Raw genomic sequence first — 24,327 nt, forward strand, 5'->3', positions numbered from 1 at the left:
AGTCAGTCCCTGACTCTAGTATTGGATACAGCTCCTGTGTTTTTGCTATTCTACAACTTCCCAAGCTGCTATCTCTCCGGGAGAACCACCTCTAGGTGGCTACGCTACCGAAGTTCCGATAGCCTTTCCAAGTGGCAACTTTATTCTATTTCTGCAAACCAGCTCCCGAGTGACTACGTTGCTATTCCCACTCCCAAGTGGCAACGCTGCCGAACGTTCCGGCTTATCGCCATGATCAAGTGGCAAGACTATTCCTAACTGATTCTACGCTCCTTCTGTTGTGGTTCACTGGGAACTTCCTTAGGGGACCGCGACCTGCAAGTGGAAGCCGCAAAAGCCCATATTCCCTTGCAGGAATCACTGGTGAACACCTTTCACTTGTTAGACTCCGCGCCCCTAGCGAGAGTAACGCCAATCCCGGGTGAACTACCAGGATCCGGTTGAAACCCCTCTGGTAATGTGACAGGGACCAATACATGGGGTGTGTGTGTGTGTGTGTGTGTGGGGACCAGTACATGGTGTGTGTGTGTGTGTGTGTGTGTGGGGACCAGTACATGGTGTGTGTGTGTGGGGACCAGTACATGGGGGATGTGTGACAGGGACCAATACATGGGGTGTGTGTGTGTGTGTGTGTGTGTGTGGGGACCAGTACATGGTGTGTGTGTGAGGGGACCAGTACATGGTGTGTGTGTGTGTGAGGGGACCAGTACAGTGTGTGAGTGAGGGGACCAGTACATGGGGTGTGTGAGGGGACCAGTACATGGGGTGTGTGTGTGGGGACCAGTACATGGGGGATGTGTGACAGGGACCAATACATGGTGTGTGTGTGTGTGTGTGTGTGTGTGTGAGGGGACCAGTACATGGGGTGTGTGTGTGGGGACCAGTACATGGTGTGTGTGAGGGGACCAGTACATGGTGTGTGTGAGGGGACCAGTACATGGTGTGTGTGTGTGAGGGGACCAGTACATGGTGTGTGTGTGAGGGGACCAGTACATGGTGTGTGTGTGTGTGTGTGTGAGGGGACCAGTACAGTGTGTGAGTGAGGGGACCAGTACATGGTGTGTGTGAGGGGACCAGTACATGGGGTGTGTGTGTGGGGACCAGTACATGGGGGATGTGTGACAGGGACCAATACATGGTGTGTGTGTGTGTGTGTGTGTGTGTGTGTGTGTGTGTGAGGGGACCAGTACATGGGGTGTGTGTGTGGGGACCAGTACATGGTGTGTGTGAGGGGACCAGTACATGGGGTGTGTGAGGGGACCAGTACATGGTGTGTGTGTGTGAGGGGACCAGTACATGGTGTGTGTGTGAGGGGACCAGTACATGGTGTGTGTGTGAGGGGACCAGTACATGGTGTGTGTGTGAGGGGACCAGTACATGGTGTGTGAGTGAGGGGACCAGTACATTGGGTGTGTGTGTGCGTGAGGGGACCAGTACATGGTGTGTGTGTGAGGGGACCAGTACATGGTGTGTGTGTGTGTGAGGGGACCAGTACATGGTGTGTGTGTGAGGGGACCAGTACATGGTGTGTGTGTGAGGGGACCAGTACATGGTGTGTGTGTGAGGGGACCAGTACATGGTGTGTGAGTGAGGGGACCAGTACATTGGGTGTGTGTGTGCGTGAGGGGACCAGTACATGGTGTGTGTGTGTGTGAGGGGACCAGTACATGGTGTGTGTGTGAGGGGACCAGTACATGGTGTGTGTGTGAGGGGACCAGTACATGGTGTGTGAGTGAGGGGACCAGTACATTGGGTGTGTGTGTGCGTGAGGGGACCAGTACATGGTGTGTGTGTGAGGGGACCAGTACATGGTGTGTGTGTGTGTGAGGGGACCAGTACATGGTGTGTGTGTGAGGGGACCAGTACATGGTGTGTGTGTGAGGGGACCAGTACATGGTGTGTGTGTGAGGGGACCAGTACATGGTGTGTGAGTGAGGGGACCAGTACATTGGGTGTGTGTGTGCGTGAGGGGACCAGTACATGGTGTGTGTGTGAGGGGACCAGTACATGGTGTGTGTGTGAGGGGACCAGTACATGGTGTGTGTGTGAGGGGACCAGTACATGGTGTGTGTGTGTGTGAGGGGACCAGTACATGGTGTGTGTGTGAGGGGACCAGTACATGGTGTGTGTGTGTGAGGGGACCAGTACATGGTGTGTGTGTGTGAGGGGACCAGTACATGGTGTGTGAGTGAGGGGTCCAGTACATTGGGTGTGTGTGAGGGGTTTCACTTAGCACCTACTCAGAGAACCACGACCTGCAGGACGAAAGCAGCCACACCCATATCCCCTTGCGGGGGTCACTTGTGAATACCTTTCGGGTCGTTAGACTCCGCGCCTCCCAGTAGGTGGTGCCAAACTAGATAAACACATAAAAGAATCCGCTGACCGTTAAATCGTGACGCTTACTCTTAGGTCAAAGATGTCAAAATTAAAGTCCAGGCAGAAATAGAAAAAGTCTCCCAATCTCTGAGGGCTGATATTTCCAAACTGGGCCAAAGATCATGAACCAGGTGGAACACCACATAGATTAAATGGCCCCTACCAACAAACAGAGATTAATTTCCAGCAGATCATTAAACAGTTACAAGAAGGTCAAGAGAACCAGGATAATGGAGCACGAAGGAACAATTTGTACTTCAGAGGATCTTGGAGGAAGTTGACCTCTACATTAAAAGTCTGTTCACGCATAAGTCTCCCACAACTCCAGAGGATCACCTGCTCCTGGATAGGGCTCATCGTGCACTTCGACCACACTCACAGGACTCTTCCCAAACTTGCAATGTTATTCTGGCTACATTATTATAGGAGGCCATTCTGAGAGAGGCCCGGAAGTCTCAATCCATTATCTTTGAAGACAGCACCTCCAGATCTTCTAGGACTCTCTCCAATCACAATGACTAAGCACAGGGACTTTAAATCATTTATCAACAGCACAATATGAAATACAGATGGTGATACATGTTTCGTATCCTCCTCTAGTATCCTGATGCAGTGCAAGCTCTCCGAATACTTGGGGTCACACAGGTAGATGACATTGCCTCAGGCCCATCCTGCCAACATCATTTCTCTCCAGGGCAATCTCTTCATAACCACCCAGACCTGGGTGGTAGGTAGGTAGTAAGGGTACAGAATCTACACCCTAAGTGGGGTGGTTTCTTTAGTTAATTCCTTATAGTCCAGTAGTCTTTTATAGATGCAAATCCTGACAGTTAACTCCTTCTTGTCCAAAACTAGTTTCAGATTCTGACACTTAATATTGATGAGCTGAAGCTGTCACAAATATCAGGTTCAGTTCATTCCTTCTCCCTATCAGCAGCTATTTCCCTTTTATAAACAAAGTACTTCCATGGCTCAGGAATGGTTCACTGGTCCTTAGTCAACCCCATGTTTATGTGTAGACAACTGTGAGACTATGGCGAAAGCAGACTTCTATGAGGCCTATCTGTTAATATTATTGTATTTCTTTTTTCTAAATATGTTCTTACTGGATATCATTGAATCATATTTTTATCACAATATTTTATCATACAAAATATAAAAAACAATAAATGATGTTTCTGAGCTCTAATTTATAACCTGTATTAACAAAAGTGTTGTATTGCTGAGACCTATTGCCCCTCAGTTATACACCAACGTGGTGGTGCCAGTGAGTTGGGGGTGTGGTATTCTGATCTAGGAATATCATCTTGGAACATTCAAGAGTGCAATACGAATTGCACGTACATATGGATGGACAGTCAGGTGCATTGGGACATTTAATATCCTATTTCTCACCATCAATCAGACTACATTAACCTGGCAATCAATGTGTTCAGCTACGTATTTCAAAGGCATTTTTTTTTTCCAACAAGCTTCATAAGAGCCCAGTATATTTAGGATAAAATGCCCACAACATTACAGGACTGTTTGCTAGTTAGTGGTGGCACAAGTTTCCTGCCACCAGGAAGCTCATCACTGTGAATCCTAACAATTGTCCCTGAGGGGTGTCCTCTGCACCTGGCCAGTGTTTTACACATGATGGGATGTTGGGGAGCACAACTACTTTTATTATACTTTATATCCACATTCATTCATGTTTTCTGTATTTTGGCAGTTACTTGTAACTTGAGTCTTTGCTCACATTGATACATCTTTCTTCAGGAGAGCGCTTGCTCTGAATGGAACCTGCACAGGTGAACATGGCATCGGAATAGGAAAACGCACATTACTGCAAGAGGAAATTGGTGAAATTGGCATCATGACAATGAGACAGATTAAAGCTACACTGGATCCTAAGAATCTTATGAACCCTGGGAAAGTGATCTAACTGTATTATATGAAAACAGATCATCGTGTGTGTTCTATACTGATTTTGTGTACATAATAAATTATGAAATAGTTACCAAAATTATGTTATTTTACATTGTAGTACGTCATCACCTCAAATGCCACTATAAACAATTCCTCAGGGGCACATGTAGAGTTTGACCTACGTCCCCTTAGATTGTACACTCCTTTGAGCAGGGTCTTCTCTCCTCCTGTCTCCACCACTTTTAACTCTGCTCACCAGCTACCTAGCCTTCCTCCTCGAGGACCCCCTTCCCCCGTCCCCTCTCGCTCCCTCCTCTTCTCCCTGGGGGTCTCCCTCTCTTCCGTACCCTCCTTCCTAGGTGCCGCTGTTGGCGGACCTACCCCTCTCCCCTCCCCCACCTCTCTAGCTGTGCCCTGAGCTCACTGAGTTACTGTGATTATTGTTTACTGTTCTGTGCTGTCTCACCTCGTATTGTAATTTTGTTTGTCCCTGTACGGAGCTACAGACACCTAGTGGCGCCCTATAAATAAAAATTAATAAAAATTAATAATAATAAGTCTGTTGTTTTTTTCCTGTAAAATATGTATTTTTGTACTGTGCATGTGGACCAAAACTATGTGCTGTATCCAGATCTTGGTGCATCTTACACCACTAATTACACATGAAGAGTCTGGGTGGGAGAGGGAGTGTAGGCAGAGTAAGAACGTGTTTACATAATGAGCGCAGTAGGCCTGTGTGCGCCTGTCAGGAGGTGTATCACTTGTGGGTGTATCACTTGTGGGTGTATCTCTTGTGGGTGTATCACTTGTGGGTGTATCTCTTGTGGGTGTATCTCTTGTGGGTGTATCTCTTGTGGGTGTATCACTTGTGGGTGTATCACTTGTGGGTGTATCTCTTGTGGGTGTATCACTTGTGGGTGTATCACTTGTGGGTGTATCTCTTGTGGGTGTATCACTTGTGGGTGTATCACTTGTGGGTGTATCTCTTGTGGGTGTATCTCTTGTGGGTGTATCACTTGTGGGTGTATCTCTTGTGGGTGTATCACTTGTGGGTGTATCTCTTGTGGGTGTATCACTTGTGGGTGTATCTCTTGTGGGTGTATCTCTTGTGGGTGTATCAGGGCTGCTGCAAAGAAACGCAATGATGGTGACAACCAGTGGCACTATGTAGCAGCCTGATTGGCTGATTGTCATTCATTACTGTGGCAGCTATATTTATATGAAGTCCCTGCTGTCCAGTTGCATTACTTAACTGACATTTCCATTTGGATTACAGCAGTAAAAAGGATTCACGTTCAATTTTTAAAGAGTAAAAAATAGATGTGGAGGTCTTTATATTTAATTTCAGTTGGATTTTATATTTGTGGCTATATTTTATTACATTCTATATGGTAAATGCAACTCACCCCCCACTTCCACCAATGTATGGTTGTGTGTGTGTGAGATATATATATATATATATATATATATATATATATATATATATATATATATATAAAATCATACCACTGTCTACACCCCCACTTCGACCATTGATCAGACCCTATCCCCTCTTGTGTATATGGCACTTCATTACATCTTCTCGCTATTTCTAAGCTGTTGTGGGGTGTAAGTATATAATCTTGTTGCTACTAATGTATGCCTGGCACATATCATCCTTCTTGAGATGCGTCCAGCACATAAATGCGCCTTTTCATGCAATTGTCTTTTTCTGCTTACATTTAGGGTGCAAATGAGTCGTACGCTACAGGGGCCTGATTCATTAAGGATCTTAACTTGAGAAACTTCTTATTTCAGTCTCCTGGACAAAACCATGTTACAATACAAGGGGTGCAAATTAGTTTTCTGTTTTGCACATAAGTTAAATACTGACTGTTTTTTCATGTAGCACACAAATATCAACTTTAAATTTCAGTGTACAAATCAGCTATCAAGAATTTGTGTGCTGGGGGGTGTTCTAATGCCCTTGGCTACCCCATAGATAACTCTGCAGCACCTGGTGAGCCGAGGTGTATGGAAGATACACTTAGGTGGTATGACACAAGTACCCATGGGTGAAGCAGGGGAGCTGAGTATTATTCACTGTGACAATAATAGATTTTATACCTCTGTGATAAGCAGTGTCTATTTTATCGCTGCTGCATGATAAATAGATCTCTCAGCGTTAGCGCTTTACACACGCTCCCTCACACATCCCTCTAGTGTCTGCGCTTTACACACGCTCCCTTACACATTCCTCTTTAGTGTCTGCGCTTTACACACGCTCCCTCACACATTCCTCTAGTGTCTGTGCTTTACACACGCTCCCTCACACATTCCAGTTGTGTCTGCGCTTTACACACGCTCCCTCACACATTCCTCTAGTATATGCGCTTTACACACGCTCCCTTACACATTCCTCTAGTGTCTGCGCTTTACACACGCTCCCTCATACATTCCTCTAGTGTCTGCGCTTTACACACGCTCCCTCATACATTCCTCTAGTGTCTGCGCTTTACACACGCTCCCTCACACATTTCAGTTGTGTCTGCGCTTTACACACGCTCCCTCACACATTCCAGTTGTGTCTGCGCTTTACACACGCTCCCTCACACATTCCTCTAGTATATGCGCTTTACACACGCTCCCTCACACATTCCTCTAGTATATGCGCTTTACACACGCTCCCTTACACATTCCTCTAGTGTCTGCGCTTTACACACGCTCCCTCATACATTCCTCTAGTGTCTGCGCTTTACACACGCTCCCTTAAACATTCCTCTTTAGTGTCTGCGCTTTACACACGCTCCCTCACACATTTCAGTTGTGTCTGCGCTTTACACACGCTCCCTCACACATTCCAATTGTGTCTGCGCTTTACACACGCTCCCTCACACATTCCTCTAGTATATGCGCTTTACACACGCTCCCTCACACATTCCTCTAGTGTCTGTGCTTTACACACGCTCCCTCACACATTCCAGTTGTGTCTGCGCTTTACACACGCTCCCTCACACATTCCTCTAGTATATGCGCTTTACACACGCTCCCTTACACATTCCTCTAGTGTCTGCGCTTTACACACGCTCCCTCATACATTCCTCTAGTGTCTGCGCTTTACACACGCTCCCTTACACATTCCTCTAGTGTCTGCGCTTTACACACGCTCCCTTACACATTCCTCTAGTGTCTGCGCTTTACACACGCTCCCTTACACATTCCTCTAGTGTCTGCGCTTTACACACGCTCCCTTACACATTCCTCTAGTGTCTGCGCTTTACACACGCTCCCTCACACATTCTCTCACAGAGCCTGTATTGGGCGACGCTCCCTAACCTGACCACGCCCACTCCCGGCGTGCTTTGTGGAAGTAACGGCTAGTTACTGCGGTTGGAGCAGGTGACCGGAGGCTCCGCCCCCAGCCTCGCGGTGCTGTCATGGCGGATTCCTCGCAGCTCCCGGTTACTCCGAGTCGTCATGAAAAGAGTCTGGGGCTCCTAACTAGCAAGTTTGTGTCTCTCCTGCAGGAGGCGGAGGACGGAGTGCTGGACCTGAAGGCGGTAACTGCCCAGTGATTCGTTTATGTTCTGTACCTGCCTCTAATACCGGCACACGGCCCCCCCTCCCCCTCCCCCTCCACTCCCTGCACTGCCCCTGTGCCCCCCCCTCCACTCCCTGCACTGCCCCCCCCCTACCCTGCTCCTGTCTCCTGTGCTCCCCCCACACACACACTGCCCCCGTGCACCCCCCACACTGCTCCTGTGCCCCCCCCCTCCACTCCCTGCACTGCCCCTGTGCCCCCCCTACCCTGTGCCCCCCCCTACCCCTGTGCCCCCCCCTCCACTCCCTGCACTGCCCCTGTGCCCCCCCCTACCCCTGTGCCCCCCCCACACTGCCCCTGCTCTTGTGCTCCCCCCCCACACTGCCCCCGTACTGCCCCCCCCCCACCCTGCTCCTGTGCCCCCCCCACCCTGCTCCTGTGCGCCCCCCCCACCCTGCTCCTGTGCCCCCCCACCCTGCTCCTGTCTCCTGTGCTCCCCCCACACACACACACTGCCCCCCCCCTACCCTGCCCCTGTGCTCCCCCCACACACACTGCCCCTGTGCACCCCCCCCCCCACCACACACACTGCCCCCGTGCACCCCCCCCCACCACACACACACTGCCCCCGTGCACCCCCCCCCCACACACACACACTGCCCCCGTGCACCCCCACACACACACACACACACTGCCCCTGTGCACCCCCCCCCACCACACACACTGCCCCCGTGCACCCCCCCCCACCACACACACACTGCCCCCGTGCACCCCCCCCACACACACACACACTGCCTCCGTGCACCCCCCCACACACACTGCCCCCGTGCACCCCCCCCACACTGCCCCTGTGCCCACACACACACACACACTGCCCCCATGCACCCCCCCCCCCCCACACTGCCCCTGTGGCCCCCCCCACACTGCCCCTGTGGCCCCCCCCCACACTGCCCCTGTGGCCCCCCACACTGCTCCTGTGCCCACACACACACACACACACTGCCCCCGTGCACCCCCCCCACACACACTGCCCCCGTGCACCCCCCCCCACACACACTGCCCCCGTGCACCCCCCCACACACTGCCCCATGCACCCCCCCCACACACTGCCCCTGTGCCCACACACACACTGCCCCCGTGCACCCCCCCCACACTGCTCCTGTGCCCCCCCACACTGCCCCCCCTCCACTCCCTGCACTGCCCCCCCCTACCCTGCTCCTGTCTCCTGTGCTCCCCCCACACACACACTGCCCCCCCCTCCACTCCCTGCACTGCCCCCCCTACCCTGCTCCTGTGCTCCCCCCACACACACTGCCCCCGTGCCCCACATACTGCTGTGATTGCTGTATGCTCTATACCTGCCTCTAATACCAGCACACTGCCCCTGTGCTAGTAGCGCTGCTCTAACCCTGTACACTACACTAATAACAGTATGCTGGGTGCTGTGCTAGTAGCACTACACTAATAACAGTATGCTGGGTGCTGTGCTAGTAGCGCTACACTAATAACAGTATGCTGGGCGCTGTGCTAGTAGCGCTACACTAATAACAGTATGCTGGGCGCTGTGCTAGTAGCACTACACTAATAACAGTATGCTGGGTGCTGTGCTAGTAGCACTACACTAATAACAGTATGCTGGGTGCTGTGCTAGTAGCGCTACACTAATAACAGTATGCTGGGTGCTGTGCTAGTAGCGCTGCTCTAACCCTGAACGCTGAAATAATAACACTATGCTGGGTGCTTTACGTTTGTGGATATGTAGCATTCATCTTTGTTGTATTTCAGCCCTGATAAAGGTTTAATTTCTGTAGTGAAAGGGTTAATATCCACTAAATTTGCCATTTACAGGGCCAATAATACCAGTGGCTCAATGTAAAACCTATTCGGAACATGCAGACATGTAAAAGTCTCAAGTTTACTACAATGGAAGTTATTTTCCTAGGCTCCGTAGATTCACTACTGCAGGACCTTCCAACCACTGTAAATTGGCAGACTGCCCCCTACACAGGGTTTAAATGTCAGACATATAAACTGTGCTGTCAGGACGTTGTTACAAAAAACTATTCTTTCCCTATAGTACCTGTTTGTATGTTATGTGTAATTGCCCTCGAGGATGGTGTAACATGTTTCATGTTCCCCCAGGCTGCAGACACTTTGGCTGTCAGACAGAAGAGGCGCATTTATGACATCACCAATGTTCTGGAAGGAATTGGGCTTATTGAGAAGAAATCAAAAAACAGTATTCAGTGGAAGTAAGAAACACTCGGGTGCCATCTATTCTCAGAACAGCCACTAGGTGGCGCTATTCTTTAGAAATCTATGGGGGAAATTTAATTGGCCGCGTTACGGGTAAAAGTTATAACGGTAATAATGCACTTTATTACCGTAGTTTCAACGCCAGCTTTTTGCTCGCAGCTCCCTGAGCTGCGAGCAGAAAACCGGGTTTAATAACTGTAATAGTTTTAACACCGCACAAATTCGGGGGGAATTGAATTTCCCCCCTAGGACTGGTACCTTGCGCTCAGTGGAAGCAATATAAAAATAAACATATTTCATTTTGGTTACTCAACATTTACTAAAAAAAAAAAACGAATTTTACCTATATACAGGGTGATTCAAAAGTCGCAGTACACCCTTTTATTTCAAAAACTCTACAGGAATTGGGCCGGTTGGCCGATTTCAAGATGGCGGCCATGTTTGGTACATACCGTAGAAGATAGACCACGTCACCCATACCTTACTGGAGTATTCAGGTTTCCCAATTTCCTGTAGAGTTCTTGAAATAAAAGGGTGAACTGCGACTTTTGAATCACCCTGTATCTTATTTTATGTTTTTTATTTTTTTGGAGCAAACCATGGTTCTGTGAGTTAATTCAATCCTAAAGCGCTCAGTAACAGAGCATGAACAAATACAGACTTATACATATATAGACACGAGTGCAAAATCAAATATACACTCGTACACACATCTAAAAATGCACAATAATGAGCTCTAATTACATCGACTCCTATATCGATGTTCATATAACTACAACATACAACGTAGTGAGAGCGCAGATTAATTACCATTTTATGAATCAGCTGTCAACATTCAAAATTACTACTGAAAGGACTCTGTAAATATGATATATATTTATATATGAACAAAGCACCTATACTCCTCAGTGGAGGGATTGATATGTGCAGTGTCTTTTCCGATTATAGTCACTAAAATGTACCGTGAGATGAGTCTCCAAACGATGATCCATAATGTCTACTGATGTCTCAACCTCAAGTCCCGTCCTCTGATGTGGTTTAGAATCGTTATTTATCCAGGATAATGATTGGAAAAAAATGAATTTGATACTCAAGATAAGGAATATTCCTTCCAATGTGTACTGCCAATTAGTGTCATTCCCCGGTAAAGAGGCCAAGGGATGTAATTAGTTTCATAAAACTTTATTGTGCACATACAAAAACTCTTGAAAAAGTTCCGATTTGGAAGGAAACGCGTAGAGGTGTTTGCAGGCTCATTTACCACAACTTCAGTGTACGTACGGAGAGATTTGAGCGCTGTAGGTTTGAAATAACTATACAGTGTTGAGACTTTGGGAGAATCAGGCTAAGTGTAAAATTTGTATTTGAGTGGTTCTGTGAGTGACCGTATATCCATCCAGCCTTTAGACATATATCTAATGTACATGACCTCTAACTTCTGTTCGCAGAGGAGTTGGTCCCGGGTGTAACACTCGAGAGATCGCAGACAAACTCATTGATCTGAAAGCTGAGTTGTCTGACCTGGAACAGCGGGAACAAGAACTCGACCAGCAGCGCGTTTGGGTGCAACAGAGCATCAAAAATGTGACGGATGATGTGCAGAACACGGGATATCCTTTTCTTTACTCTGCTTCATGTATATCTATAATGTACACCTCTGTGTTTTACCATGACTATAGTCTGCACATATCCCTGAGCTCCCCGAGACTCTGCTGCTGCCCCCTACTGGTAACACGAAGTGTCTGTGACGTACTGAGTGCCTCCATGTTGTACAGTGTTTGCCGTTAGACAGGTGGGCTATATCGGTAACTCCAGGAGAAAGGACTCTGTCACCTCTCTGGAGCGGAGGGTCCTGTCTCAAGTTGTCATTCCAACAACAAGATGTGAGTGCTCTTGACAATAAGGTTGAGCTCATCAACAATGCAGTAGCAGCCTAAATAATCTGGTAAATCCAAGGTTCATGGACAGAACCACTGGTCAGATGTCACCTATTTTCCACAGTGTCTAAAAATACTTCTACCGATAATTATGGCTGTGTTACAGCTTAGAAATTACTACACACATTGCTGCATGCGGGAAGCAAAACTGGTCTTTACTCGATTCTTCCTTGTAATAAAATATACATATAAATCTGTTTATAAGAGAGTGATGAAGGCCAGTGCTAGGACTTTGAAATCTGGTGAGTGGAACTATCTAGTAGCCGGGGGAGTTGTCCCCTTTAGAATCATAAATTCTTCTGGTTTCCGTTGTAGAGTTGGTTAATTCTCTTTTATTACTGGGTTTCAAGTAAGTGTCCTCACTGTTTAGTTAGTATTTAACCCCTGATCTTCCGTTCATAATATCTAAGGTGATGTGGGCAGCATCTATGTGCAATAGTCAACTTTGATGCCTTGTAAATTACTTTAATTTTGTACATCATATTGACCCTATAATATCTTTCTACCATCTCTTTCCTTAACTGGGAACACTTTTGCATATCTGACCCATGAAGATATCTGTCGCTGTTTCCGAGGTTAGTCATGTGACAAGGCTTTGTTGTCTTAAAATGTCCTTATGTAACATCTAGGGGTAAATGTATCAAGCTGAGAGTTTTCCGGCGGGTTTGAAAAGTGGAGATGTTGCCTATAGCAACCAATCAGATTCTAGCTGTCATTTTGTAGAATGTACTAAATAAATGACAGCTAGAATCTGATTGGTTTTTCAAATCCGCTGGAAAACTCTCAGCTTGATACATTTACCCCCAGGGGTCTGTTCCGTCACCAGAATAATCTTCAGGGGAAAGTGAAGATTATTAACCTTTTATTTGTCGAGCGCTATCATATAATGCACCTAAGACCGTGCTGTACACAATTTGTCATTTCTGCCACTATGTGGGTGGTGTCTCATCCCTGCATGTGTATATTTATGTGTATATCTGGCCACTTTTGTAGCTACACCTGCTTGTTGCAGATATCTAATCGGCAAATCCTGTGGCAGCAACTCTGTGTGTAAAAGCATGCAGCCATGGTCAAGAGGTTCAGTTGTTGTTCAGACCAAAAACACCTGAATGGAATGAAATGTGATGTAAGTGACCGTGGAATGATGGCTGGTGCCAGACGGGGTGGTTTGAGTATCTCAAACTGCTGATCTTCTGGGATAATCGCTCATAACTAGAGGTAACAGAGAATGGTGCGCAAAACAAAAACCATCCAGTGAGCGACGTTTTTGTGGCAGAAACACCTTGTAAATCAGAGGTTAGTTGAGAACAGCCAGACGTATAAGGTATAATCATGCGTTACAACTGTGGTAAGCAGAAAAGCATCTCTGATCACACAGAACCTTGGATGGGCTACAGCAACAGACAGCCACACTGTCTAGTGGTAAAGCAGTGGGCACTGGCTCAATGCTTCTTGCCAGTTGAACATTCTTTCTTTGCCGCAGCCTATCTGAGTATTGTTGCTGATCATGTGCATCCATCTTCTGGCCACAGTCTACCCATCTTCTAATGGCTACTTTCTGCAGGATAACGTGACATGTCACAAGGCACACATCATATCAAGCTGGTTCCATGAACATGACAATCAGTTCAGTGTACTCGATGGCCTCCACAGTCACCAGATCAAAATCTAGCAACTTTGGCAGCATCTGACAAATCTGCAGCAACTGCGTGATGTCAACATGGACCGGAATCTCTAAGGAATGTTTCCAGCCCCTTGTTGAGTCCATTCTGGGGATAAAGGGAATCTTACCCAGTACTTGAGAGTTGTACTTATTAAAGTGGCCAGTGAGCGTATAATAGATGTATATCTACTCATGAGATGGGCTGTTTGTTGGCTGTAAATCCTGAATGAAGCTGTGATTCTCTGGTACATGGACATGTCTTGTTTTGCAGGCGATACATTACTTGCTATCCGAGCACCATCAGGAACCTGTTTGGAGGTCCCAGTTCCAGAGGTATGTTTCTATTTGTCTGTGTTCTGCAGCTTATGTGGCTCTATAGGTCTGAGTTATCTGCTTCTTCACCTGCCAGGGGATCAATGGGCAGAAGAAGTTTCAGATCCATCTGAAGAGTTCAACTGGTCCAATAGAGGTTCTTCTGGTTAATAAAGACACATCAAACTCCCCTCCTGTTGTCGTTCCTGTTCCTCCTCCAGAAGACCTCGTCCAGCCGCCTCCTGCAGTAACAAACACCCCCCAGCGGGTGGCACTGGATCAGCCGCAGGAGTCTAGAACACTCGCATCTGCCTCCGCTCCAGGTGAGTAACCGTTTCTTTATCTATGTTCAATATTCATTCAGTATGTTGGATGCAGCTGGTCTGGCTGAATAGAAGGGTTGCCCAGGATTCAGCTGATGTGGGTCGCTGTACAGTGTTCATAGTTGGCACTGGCAGAACCTGTGTTACCATTAGTTCCAGGTTCCACTACGTATAACGAAGCTAACATTACGTGGCTCGTTTACTGGCAAATACCGATCTTCACCAGTCTTGCAATAAATCCTCTGTACCCGCTGCTGTCGGCTATAGTGAGGAATTCTGAGACTATACAGACAGAGCTGAAGGGACTTCTAATAACTTACTATAGGGTGTGTGTTAGTCCTTATATTAAACAGCAGCTCACAGATTATTTATCCCGATGTTGTCATCACTTGTAAATTTGCATTTTAGAAATGATCTTTATTCATACTTCGACCTTTTGTACTAATTTAACAGTGTCACACGACAATTACCAGTCAGACCCTGGCATGGATAATACCAGTTCTGGCCGTCTCCCGAGCATTGACACCTGCCCCCTCCAATCTTCAGCCTCATTGGACAGCAGTGTCGACTTGCCAAATCCTTCTACCTCATTCCAGCCAATCAAGTCTGACCCCTCAGATGGTGAGTGTTAGGGACTGGCAGTAGTTGACGCTTCCCATCTAATCAGTGGTTCGTAGGATAAATTTGGTGTTTTACTCCTGTCTTTCAGTATTGGAATTACCGACGGATTTCTCTGAATTATTTGATTCAACAAAAGGTAAGTGATTTACATTGTGCCGTCCACGGAGAGCCACAATGTGTTATCTACAGGACTCTGTTAAATGGTATTTTTCATTTGTCCCAGAATGCATAGCTTCCGACCTCCTGGAAGAGTTAATGTCGTCTGAAGGTGAGTGTTGTTCTTTATAGTAATGAACGTGTAATGACTGATTCTCGTCTCATCCTCTGTGTCATTTCCCTTCAGTGTTTGCTCCTCTGCTCAGACTCTCTCCCCCTCCTGGTGACCACGACTATGTCTACAACCTGGATGAAAGTGAAGGAGTCTGTGACCTGTTTGATGTCCCCATTAACCTTTGACCTTTGAACTTGGCTCTGTGCCTTATTGTGAATATGGACGTCATTTGCTTCTCTAAATGAAGAAAATGTCTATTTTTGGATTTGTTTGGGATATAAATGACAAACCAGAGGAACTATTTGCAGCAAGTAGACCTGTGTTGAGAAGATGGCTCTGGCCCCTTCTGTGCTGTGATGTCATTCAGCAATGACTGGAACGAGACTATTAGAGGTGCTGCTTGCTGGACACAGTGATAAGAGAAAGGCGTCTTACGTAGATTCTCCACTGCCATAGTGGGGCTAATGCTGCCCACTGTCTCAGAAGATTGACCCTGCTTGGATAAATATGTGGATATAAAGTTATTTTTCTACCGTCTGTTCTCGCTTCTGTCCTATTTTTAAGCGTTTGTTTGTTTTTATAAAATAAACCCTTATTTGGCCAGTAGCACTTTATTCAGCTGCTGCGATTTCTGTGTGTTTTATAGCGAAAATGTAATAGTTTCCATAAAGTGGCCGGAAACCATCTGTGGCTGTGCCAGCTCTGCCCACAGAGCGGACATGAAGGGGCTGTATGCTACTATCGGCAGTGTGTATAAGTGGCGGGTGGGGTGTTGTATGATATTTTGGATTGTCACATTCTTTAAACCCATCTATTGTACTGCTGGTTATCCATTGTTCAGCTGAGTAGAAACCGGAAGGTGTATAACAGGGCTCCTGCCGTAGCTGAGTAATGCAGCGATAGTAGTGTATGGAGTGTGTTTACTTATGTTTCCTGTGTCGCAGATGACTGGGCAGGTAGGTTCAGACAGCGCTGCGACATCAGGTGATGTGAACCGAGCAGCGGATATGTCCGGTCTTGGGAATGGCGGTATTAGTTTTTTGGAACTGCTTCAGTACGCAGATTCCTGGAAGCATCACAGATTCCCAGTACACAACCTGCAACATTGAGGATCCGGATCCTGCCCCAAAGATGCCTACAGACACCTGTTCTAGGTAAGCCCCTTCCTAGCTAGGGCTGTTTTCCTCATACTGTGTAGCAGTGTCTGAAATTCTTATACATTCCCCATTTTTCCAGTACTTCTGTAGATCCTATAGTGGGGGAAGACCTTTTGTGTAGCCTGGGATACGGATTTACCTAATGAGGATTAGATGGAAGTCTTATGTATTAAATTCCACATAGCCTACATTGCGACCCCTGGAACAGTATAAAGAATTAATTGGATGGGTGATGGGAGTCTTCTTCTGACACAAAATACTTTGTTAGCCAATTAGTTAAAAGATCCAGTCTCAGATGTGTGTGGAATTGGACATCATGCAAGAGGTCTCTAAATTGTAATCCAGGTATTCATATGGTGAGGAATATTCAGACAGTGAAGAGGGGGAAGATTAAAGAGGAACCTAACCCGAATATAGTGGAATACATTGATACATTTCCTGCTATCAAAATTTACCTTAGTCTCTGTGTATGTCAGGGAATTTAGATTGTAAGCTCCAATGGGACAGGGACTGATGTGAGTTCTCTGTACAGCGCTGCGGAATTAGTGGCGCTATATAAATGATTAAACATATCAATAAAACTGGGCATTCAAGATACAGCACCAATCTTAAAGGACGCCTCTCTCGAAGATGAGCATCACAGATGCAGAGTATGTATAGTAGAGTGATAAACAAAATTTTAAATAATGAATGGGAACAATTGGAAAAGCGAGGAGTTTGGATAGTGATTACTGTGACCCTATGGATAGCAAAATAGAGAAATGTCAGAAAACTTCATGGTTCATCATGGACAGTGATAAAGCAGCAGGAGGAGGAGACATGTCCTAGATTACTCAGGCGCTGCAAATTTAAATGGTTAATTTGTATCACGATGTTCAAAGCACATTAAGCAAACAGAACCTGTAAAGGACGTTTTAATCCTGAAGCATAGCCTCAACTGTTGTAGCTCTTTGACTGCGCTCCTCAATCGAAAAATAGCTTCGTGACGCTTCCTTTTTGAAGATGGTCTTTTTGGCAATAAAGGAGATATCAGAAATAGAAAGCACTTTTCTAAATCTTTGTGTGAGTGCATCTCTCTCTGCATCCACGGAATATCAGATCTATAGATCAAGTGTGTTCAAGCCTTTAATCATAAGATAATACAATGTTGTATGTTCCCTAAGTGGCCAGAGGAAGGAGTGATCTGAAGCGCATAGTAGGGGAACACGCTTGATCTATGGAAGTTTATTTTATTTAGCGCTCTATTAGATATGATGACATCACCTACAAAGGGATAATAGAAGATTGTTTTCTTTATCATCAAGGCAACAATTTATAGAGGCCCTGGCACCTTTCTTCTGCCTAAGGATTCAACAATGACTCGAGGATAATGCAGCTTTTGGTGAGGTTGCAAGGTATGTAGATATTTGGATATAGACTACACAAGGATGATGGGTTCAGGACACCGTAAACAAGGGGCACAGAATAGAGTTCTGTGCAGTACCCAGGAAGAATGTTTTTGAGAGATTGCAAAGCCCATCATCCCTGGCACCAAGTAGAGGCATCGTGTGACCGTGTCCTACCATGCAGGAAGACACCAGCTTTTGTTCCTAAATAGTTTTGGTAAAGAAACAGTCTGTAGGCTTTTGAGCACTGCTAGAAGTAAGGGGTGTGGGTAAATACAGTAATGGACAATCTTCTTATCAGAGGTCAGACTTCAGAAACGGCAGCAGTTGACTTTTCAAGTGCAAGATTGCACATGAGAGATCTCCAGCTGGAAGAGCTTGACCAATCTGATCGCAGTCTGGAGTCCCTGGTTCAGTTGACATGAATGACACACAAGACCAGGAAATCTCTCAATTGGTGGTTAAGCTCAACACTGAAAGTGAATTCCATTATCGGAGCCTAAATAGATAATGACAATCTGATTCAAACTCCAGAGGACGGGGAGCCCATCTACAAGCAGAGTTAGTATGGTCACAAAAAGTGGTTGCATGAAAACTTCTTGGAAGCAAGAGCAGTGGTGCCTGCAATACAAGACTCTCAGCCTCAACTGCAGTTATTTATAGTGCTCGGTTAATTGCACAGTTGTGGCCATTTTAAGTAGACAAGAGGGCACTAAGAGTATAGCTGAGTACACACTACAGAAAATTTCTACCCATGTGATATCTTTAATGATTTTACCAACGACTCAAAGTCCCGATCAGCGTGCTGATTCCTGTGTACACACTTGCACAATTTACCTTCAGATCTGTGATCTTCATCTGTCATAACCATCTGCTGAGAAGATCCTGACTCTGTAAACTCTATGGCGATCTGCATTCACACTGCAGAAAATCAACAAGTGATAAAAAGGATGGCCTGCCACAAATATACCTAATGGCAACATGTCAAATACCAACTTAACATCTCATCTCAAGGACCCTAAAGCACAGGGAATAGATGCATTGACAGAAGCATCGAGTTACTAGGCTATATATTCCCCCGAACACCCCTTATAGCTCACACATTGGGGGCGATAGAAGAAAGAACAAGCTGAAATGATAGCAATATTTCCATACAAGCTTCGCCGGCAGTGCAGGTAAAGGAAATGAGCCAAGAGCTACCATAGCTTATCATCTAGATCTGATAAATTAACGACCCAACGGTCATCCAAACCCAAAGACTCTTTTCATTGAGAGCTTAAAAATGACAGTTAATAAGAATAATGGAGTCTTTGACAAGATAGCTGAAGTATTACAACAGGTAAGACAGAAACATTCTGCAAGAGGACTACAAAGTCTGGAGTATATTCAGATGTAGGTGCCGGCTCAGATTGAAATATACCTCAAGCACTGGCCTTCATGTGGGAGGTTTACATGCAGTACATTAAGGGGCATAACGCGCCCCACGCACTATTACCATCATTACGGTACTCTTCTCGCTGCATTTCAGCTTGCGGCTCAGGGAGCTGCGAGCTGAAGTCCGGCTTACTATTACCGTTATACCGGTAATAGTTTTCCACGGCAGAAACCGCGGACAATTGAATATGCCCCCAAAGGTGCAGATCTCAGCCCTGTGTTTCTGGACGAGGATTGGTGGCAGACGTTTTAGTGCGACAAAGTCTTTAAGCAGCCAAAAGAATGTGCACCTGCATTAAGGCCTCTGCACCTTAGTTTGCTCCTAGAATCTTTAGTATCAGAACCCTTTGAACTTCTGCAGAAGAGTCAGCTGCAAAATATTGAGGGCACAGTGGTGACCTAATGGGCATAGAGAACCTATGCAATATTGAACAAAAAAAAAGTGGTATAAATCTATGAACAACAGTTGCATATAATTGTACCAACGTGAAAGAAAACCACTGAATAAATGATACAAAGTGTGTAGTATGCCCTTATTGTGGGTCAGTAGTTTATTATGTATATTCTAAACCAATATCTAAACGTGAGACAAAGTGTGGGAGATGGTGGGTGTGAGGAGTGAGCAGGGGGGGTGTAGACACTAACTTGTAGGACATCAGTCTTGTTCAATGCCTGGGATTTGGTCCCTGTGTAATGGTATCATGGATCCCTGATGTTACGGATATTTTTATTGTGTTTTGCTGCCGGCTGGTGATGTCTTCCTTACTTTTTATGAACCAAATACGGTGAATTATTTTCCCCCAGTTCCATGCTGGAGCTGGCAGAGCAGCATATGTACATAATGTGTAATAAAATCTCTGTTGCTGATCGAAGCACTTATACAAATAACTTCTAATATAACCAAATCCCCCGCAGCTGTTTGTCGAGGTGACGCACAACCTCCTGGAACAAACAAATCGCTATAGAAACAGCGCTTACATAAATTATTCAAATGTTACATTGAATCTAATGTTAGATCTGTATAAATCTTACAAATGTCTAGAGATTAGATCCATACTCTGTATATAGTAAAATTCAATATCCTACAAAAAAAACATTTACAAAATAGCGATCAGATATATCCATAATTGCTGGAAGAGAGCATTATAAAAGCACATTTGCTAATTAGCATACATGTAACAGATCTTGGGAACCCTTTGTAAACATCCCCAATTTTAGCTGTTTGAGAATCAAAGTCCCCTCTCTTCTATACTAATGGAGCATTTTGCAATCCTAACACAAATGTTCTCCCACATTTTGAAGCATATATATATATATATATATATATATATATATATATGCAGCATCTCATTTTTTGGACTGTTTTATTCCTTCAAGAACCTACCCCATGACATTGCTGAACACATCCCATCGCTAAGGATGAGGAGGAAATAAATTATACTCCCTGATGATTTCATTACCTTCAACTACTCCATAGCAGCCATAATACCCCCATGTTGTAGATGGTTTTGGTTCAGCTCAATCAGGGATAATCCATCAGTAAGGAAATTAAATTATCGGTCAATATAATCTTCTTATTCCCCATTGTAAGGGGTCTCTGAGAGGGCTGTGACGGCTTCTGATTGGTTTAACTACTTTGATACAAACATAAAACAACTAATCTCATTAAACTCATACTGTGTCCACAGACCTCAATTGTGCAGTGGATCACTGAGATGTTCACCTGGGATCTCAAGGAGATCCATACAAGCAGATCCGCATCCTTAATAGACCTAAGGATTAGGTAAACAAAACAATGAAATTGTGTAATATATGAAAAGTGCAGAAATGTAAATGTAATATGTTCTGGAGTAACACGCACACCCCGAATGGGTGTCTGAGAGAGCGGATCGGGATATACGGGGGAGGCAGCGTAGATGGGGAACAGGCAATAAGGATGTGCAGAAAGAACATAGCATTATGGTAATCGTATAAGAGTTATTAATGATATTAGGGGCATTATGGAAACGGCTGGATTATGATAAGTGATAGGGTGTTATAGATTTAGGAAGATCAGAAAGATGGGGTTAAGGTCTAACCTGCAGGAGGAGACCTGAGAGGGACAATAAACATGTACAATCCCTATGGATATATATCGAAATAGACACAAAGTACTAACTGGGGTTTGTTATATAAGAGGGTAAATACTTATTAATGCAAAAAGACAACAAAGCTTAAGAGGCTTCACCTGCACCGCTTGTCCATGCAGAATTTCTTTTAAATATTTCTACCTGTATTAGTATCATTTTCAGTTGTATCTGCTGCAAAAAGTAAAATCTTTCCTGTATTTTTATTTCAGTAATTGAGATGAATGATCTGCTGTGTGCGGCCCTCAGAGATAAGACTTGGACAGCTTGTAGCACACACATGGGAAGAGGGAACAGGCGTCATCTGTGTGTGCGATACAGGGACACTCCCAATAGGAATTCTTATCTAGAGTAAAGGAATGCAGGAGGCTTGTTGTAACCCGTCTCCTCCCAGCCGCCACCTCTCCAGTCTCTCCACCTTTCTCTGCTGCTGCTACACAGGAAGCTGGACCCAGGTACAGAGGAACTTTCTATCTACAGCAAATTGTCACTGGAGTCACTGCAGCCATTCACTGTCCTGTGTCTGTCGTCCTGCTCTATTCATGTCCTCTCTCTGGCTCTCCCTCTATATATTTATATATGTGTGTCTGTGTCTCTCTCTCACTCTGTTTCTGTGTGTTTGACTCAATCTATTTGTGGCTGTTTCACTTGCTTTGTATGTTTCTGTCTGCATCTCTCTCTCTCTCTCTCTCTCTCTATTGACTGCTCTCTGTATGTTTCTTATGTTCCTTTCTCTCTCTCCCTCTCTCCCCCTTTCTCTCTCTCTCTCTCTCTCTCTCTCTCTCTCTCTCTCTCTCTCTCTCTCTCCCCCCCTCTCTCTCTCCCCTCTCTCCCCCTGTCTCTCTCTTCCCCCCCTCTCTCTCTCCCCCCTGTCTCTCTCTCTCTCTCCCCCTGTCTCTCTCTCTCTCCCTCCCCTGTCACTCTCTCTCTCTCTCTATTGACTGCTCTCTGTATGTTTCTTATGTTCCTTTCTCTCTCTCCCTCTCTCCCCTTTCTCTCTCTCTCTCTCTCTCTCTCTTCTCTCTCTCTCTCTCTCTCTCCCCCTGTCTCCTCTCTTCCCCCCTCTCTCTTCCCCTCTCTCTCTCCCCCCCCCTCTCTCTCTCCCCCTCTCTCTCTCTCTCTCTCTCTATCTCCCCCTGTCTCTCTCTCTCTCCCTCTCTCTCTCTCTTGTTACAGGCACTAGCGGATCAGAAAGGGGCGATCGCCAACCCTAGCAGGAGCGGGCTGCTTGCTGCCGCACACTAAGTACATGTGCCTAGCAGAGAATGTGCCCTGCTGATCTGATTGTGTTTTAAACAGGCCCGTGTACTTAGTGTGTGGCCGCAAGCAGCCCGCCCCTGCTAGGAGGCAAGAGGGGGGGGGCATCAATCAAAATGACAGCGTCCCCCTTAAGAAAATGTCTAGATCCGCCCCTGTCCTCCATCTCTTAAGTCTACAGCCTAGGGGGCATCAACGTCTCTAGGATCCATCCCTTTCTCTAGGACAATGACTGGCACCTCTCATCCCATCTGATTACCTCCCCTCACTCCCACCTTCATGTCCCATGCTGCTCCTTACCTCTGGAACTCACTCCCTCTCCACTAGTCTCCAAGCCTTGCACTCAACTCACTTCTTTACTCATCCCAACTCAGCCCTGCCACCCTCTGCCTTTCACTGCCCATTCCACTCCATCAGTGGCTCCATCCGCACAGGCTCCCATCTCTCTGCCTTACTACTCGTTGATAGTTGATCCGTAACTGTATTGTGTCATGTTCTAGGATTCTCTATTATGCGCTGTTCCTTTAATGTATTGTACTGTTCTATTATTTGATGTGCTGCACTGTGGACCCTTTGTGGCACCTTAGAAATAAAAGATAATAATAGTGTACCAGACGTGTGGTATCACAGAGAGAGGTATCTGAAGATTAGGGTACAGGGTGCATGAACTTTTACATTAGGGTAGGAGAAGCACTTGTGTATAAACATGATTTCCATAAGTCAGTTCCTGAAAGGCTCAACGAGCTGACGGTATTGCCAACCGAGACTAAACCAAGCCACCTGCCTCATCAACCTATCTAGGAAACCCAACAAACCAGGGAAGATCCTAAAGCTCTGGTCTAATTGTACAGTCCGTTGACCAATGGAAAGAAATGCTAATAATAATTTTGGTGTTCCGTGACAATTCAAGGGGGCTGGTGTCCCTTTTAGGGCAGGGGTAGGCAACCTGTGGCTCTCCAGGTGTTGTGAAACTACAAGTCCCAGCATGCTTTGCAAGTAGATAACCAGCAGATAGGTGGCAAGGCATGCTGGGATGTGTAGTTCCAGAACACCTGGAGAGCCGCAGGTTGCCTACCCCTGTTTTAGGGTATACCCTGAAATCCTAGGATATGATATTTTAGTTAATTGTCATCAGTGCTTAAGTAATATATTTGTCATTTATGTGTTTCTTATTAAATTTATAATTTTTGGAAGGCGGACTTAGTGTATTTTTATAATGTTAAGGGCAGATTACTTAACACAGCTAATTTTTTTATTTGTACCTAATATAGTAACAGGCGTTGGCTTATTCTATTTGTAGCGACCCTGAAATCCTGGCCTGTTTTTGGTCCTCAAGAATTGCGTAAAACAACATGGACAAGAAGGGGCTGATTTAAAAAGCAAAGAAAAATAAACCTTATTGATTTCATCACATAATGTGTTATTTAGTCTGTTTGACAGAAAGGATTGAGTTATTAATGTAATGTAATCCCTGTGTTCCTAGATACATCCCTAGATAGATCCCATTACAGTTGGTCCCTTTGTGCCGTCATTGTACTCTCACCCGTCAGGGATCGACCCAGGAGAACCATTGTCTTTCTCATTCAGATTGCAGTGTGTACTGCATAGTGATATCGGATGCAGATTGGCCATGTCACGATGGGGGCGTGGTTACACTATGATGGGGGGGGGGGGGGGGGGGGGGGGGCGTGGTTACACTATGATGGGGGCGTGGTTACACTATGATGGGGGCGTGGTTACACTATGATGGGGGCGTGGTTACTATGGGATGGGGA

General features: G+C 45.8%; 2 protein-coding genes across 4 annotated transcripts in view; both read left to right on the plus strand.

The window, feature by feature from the left end:
* LDHD (lactate dehydrogenase D) overlaps nt 1-4,834 on the plus strand; it is a 70,528-nt gene extending 65,694 nt beyond the window's left edge. For both annotated transcript variants that reach the window (XM_075189475.1, XM_075189473.1), the window contains exon 12: nt 4,141-4,834. In XM_075189475.1, coding sequence (XP_075045576.1) covers nt 4,141-4,306 — 166 coding nt within the window. In that variant the 3' untranslated portion in view covers nt 4,307-4,834. The remainder of the gene's footprint in view (nt 1-4,140) is intronic.
* Nucleotides 4,835-7,575: 2,741 nt separating this feature from the next.
* On the plus strand, nt 7,576-21,777 carry E2F4 (E2F transcription factor 4). Of its 2 annotated transcripts, none has more exons than XM_075189476.1 (10): nt 7,576-7,829; nt 9,953-10,062; nt 11,515-11,676; nt 12,535-12,578; nt 13,938-13,999; nt 14,076-14,301; nt 14,755-14,922; nt 15,011-15,058; nt 15,146-15,190; nt 21,508-21,777. In XM_075189476.1, the coding sequence occupies exons 1-10, from the start codon at nt 7,707-7,709 to the stop codon at nt 21,648-21,650; spliced, it is 1,131 nt and encodes a 376-aa protein (XP_075045577.1). In that variant the 5' UTR covers nt 7,576-7,706; the 3' UTR covers nt 21,651-21,777. The 2 variants fall into 2 exon arrangements, with proteins under 2 accessions (XP_075045577.1, XP_075045578.1); XM_075189477.1 differs by lacking the exon at nt 21,508-21,777 and adding an exon at nt 15,266-15,811 and having other exon boundaries at nt 7,585-7,829.
* The last annotated feature ends 2,550 nt before the right edge of the window (nt 21,778-24,327 follow it).

Source organism: Mixophyes fleayi, chromosome 10, assembly GCF_038048845.1.
Source record: "Mixophyes fleayi isolate aMixFle1 chromosome 10, aMixFle1.hap1, whole genome shotgun sequence".
NCBI classification, from domain to species: Eukaryota; Metazoa; Chordata; class Amphibia; order Anura; family Limnodynastidae; genus Mixophyes; species Mixophyes fleayi.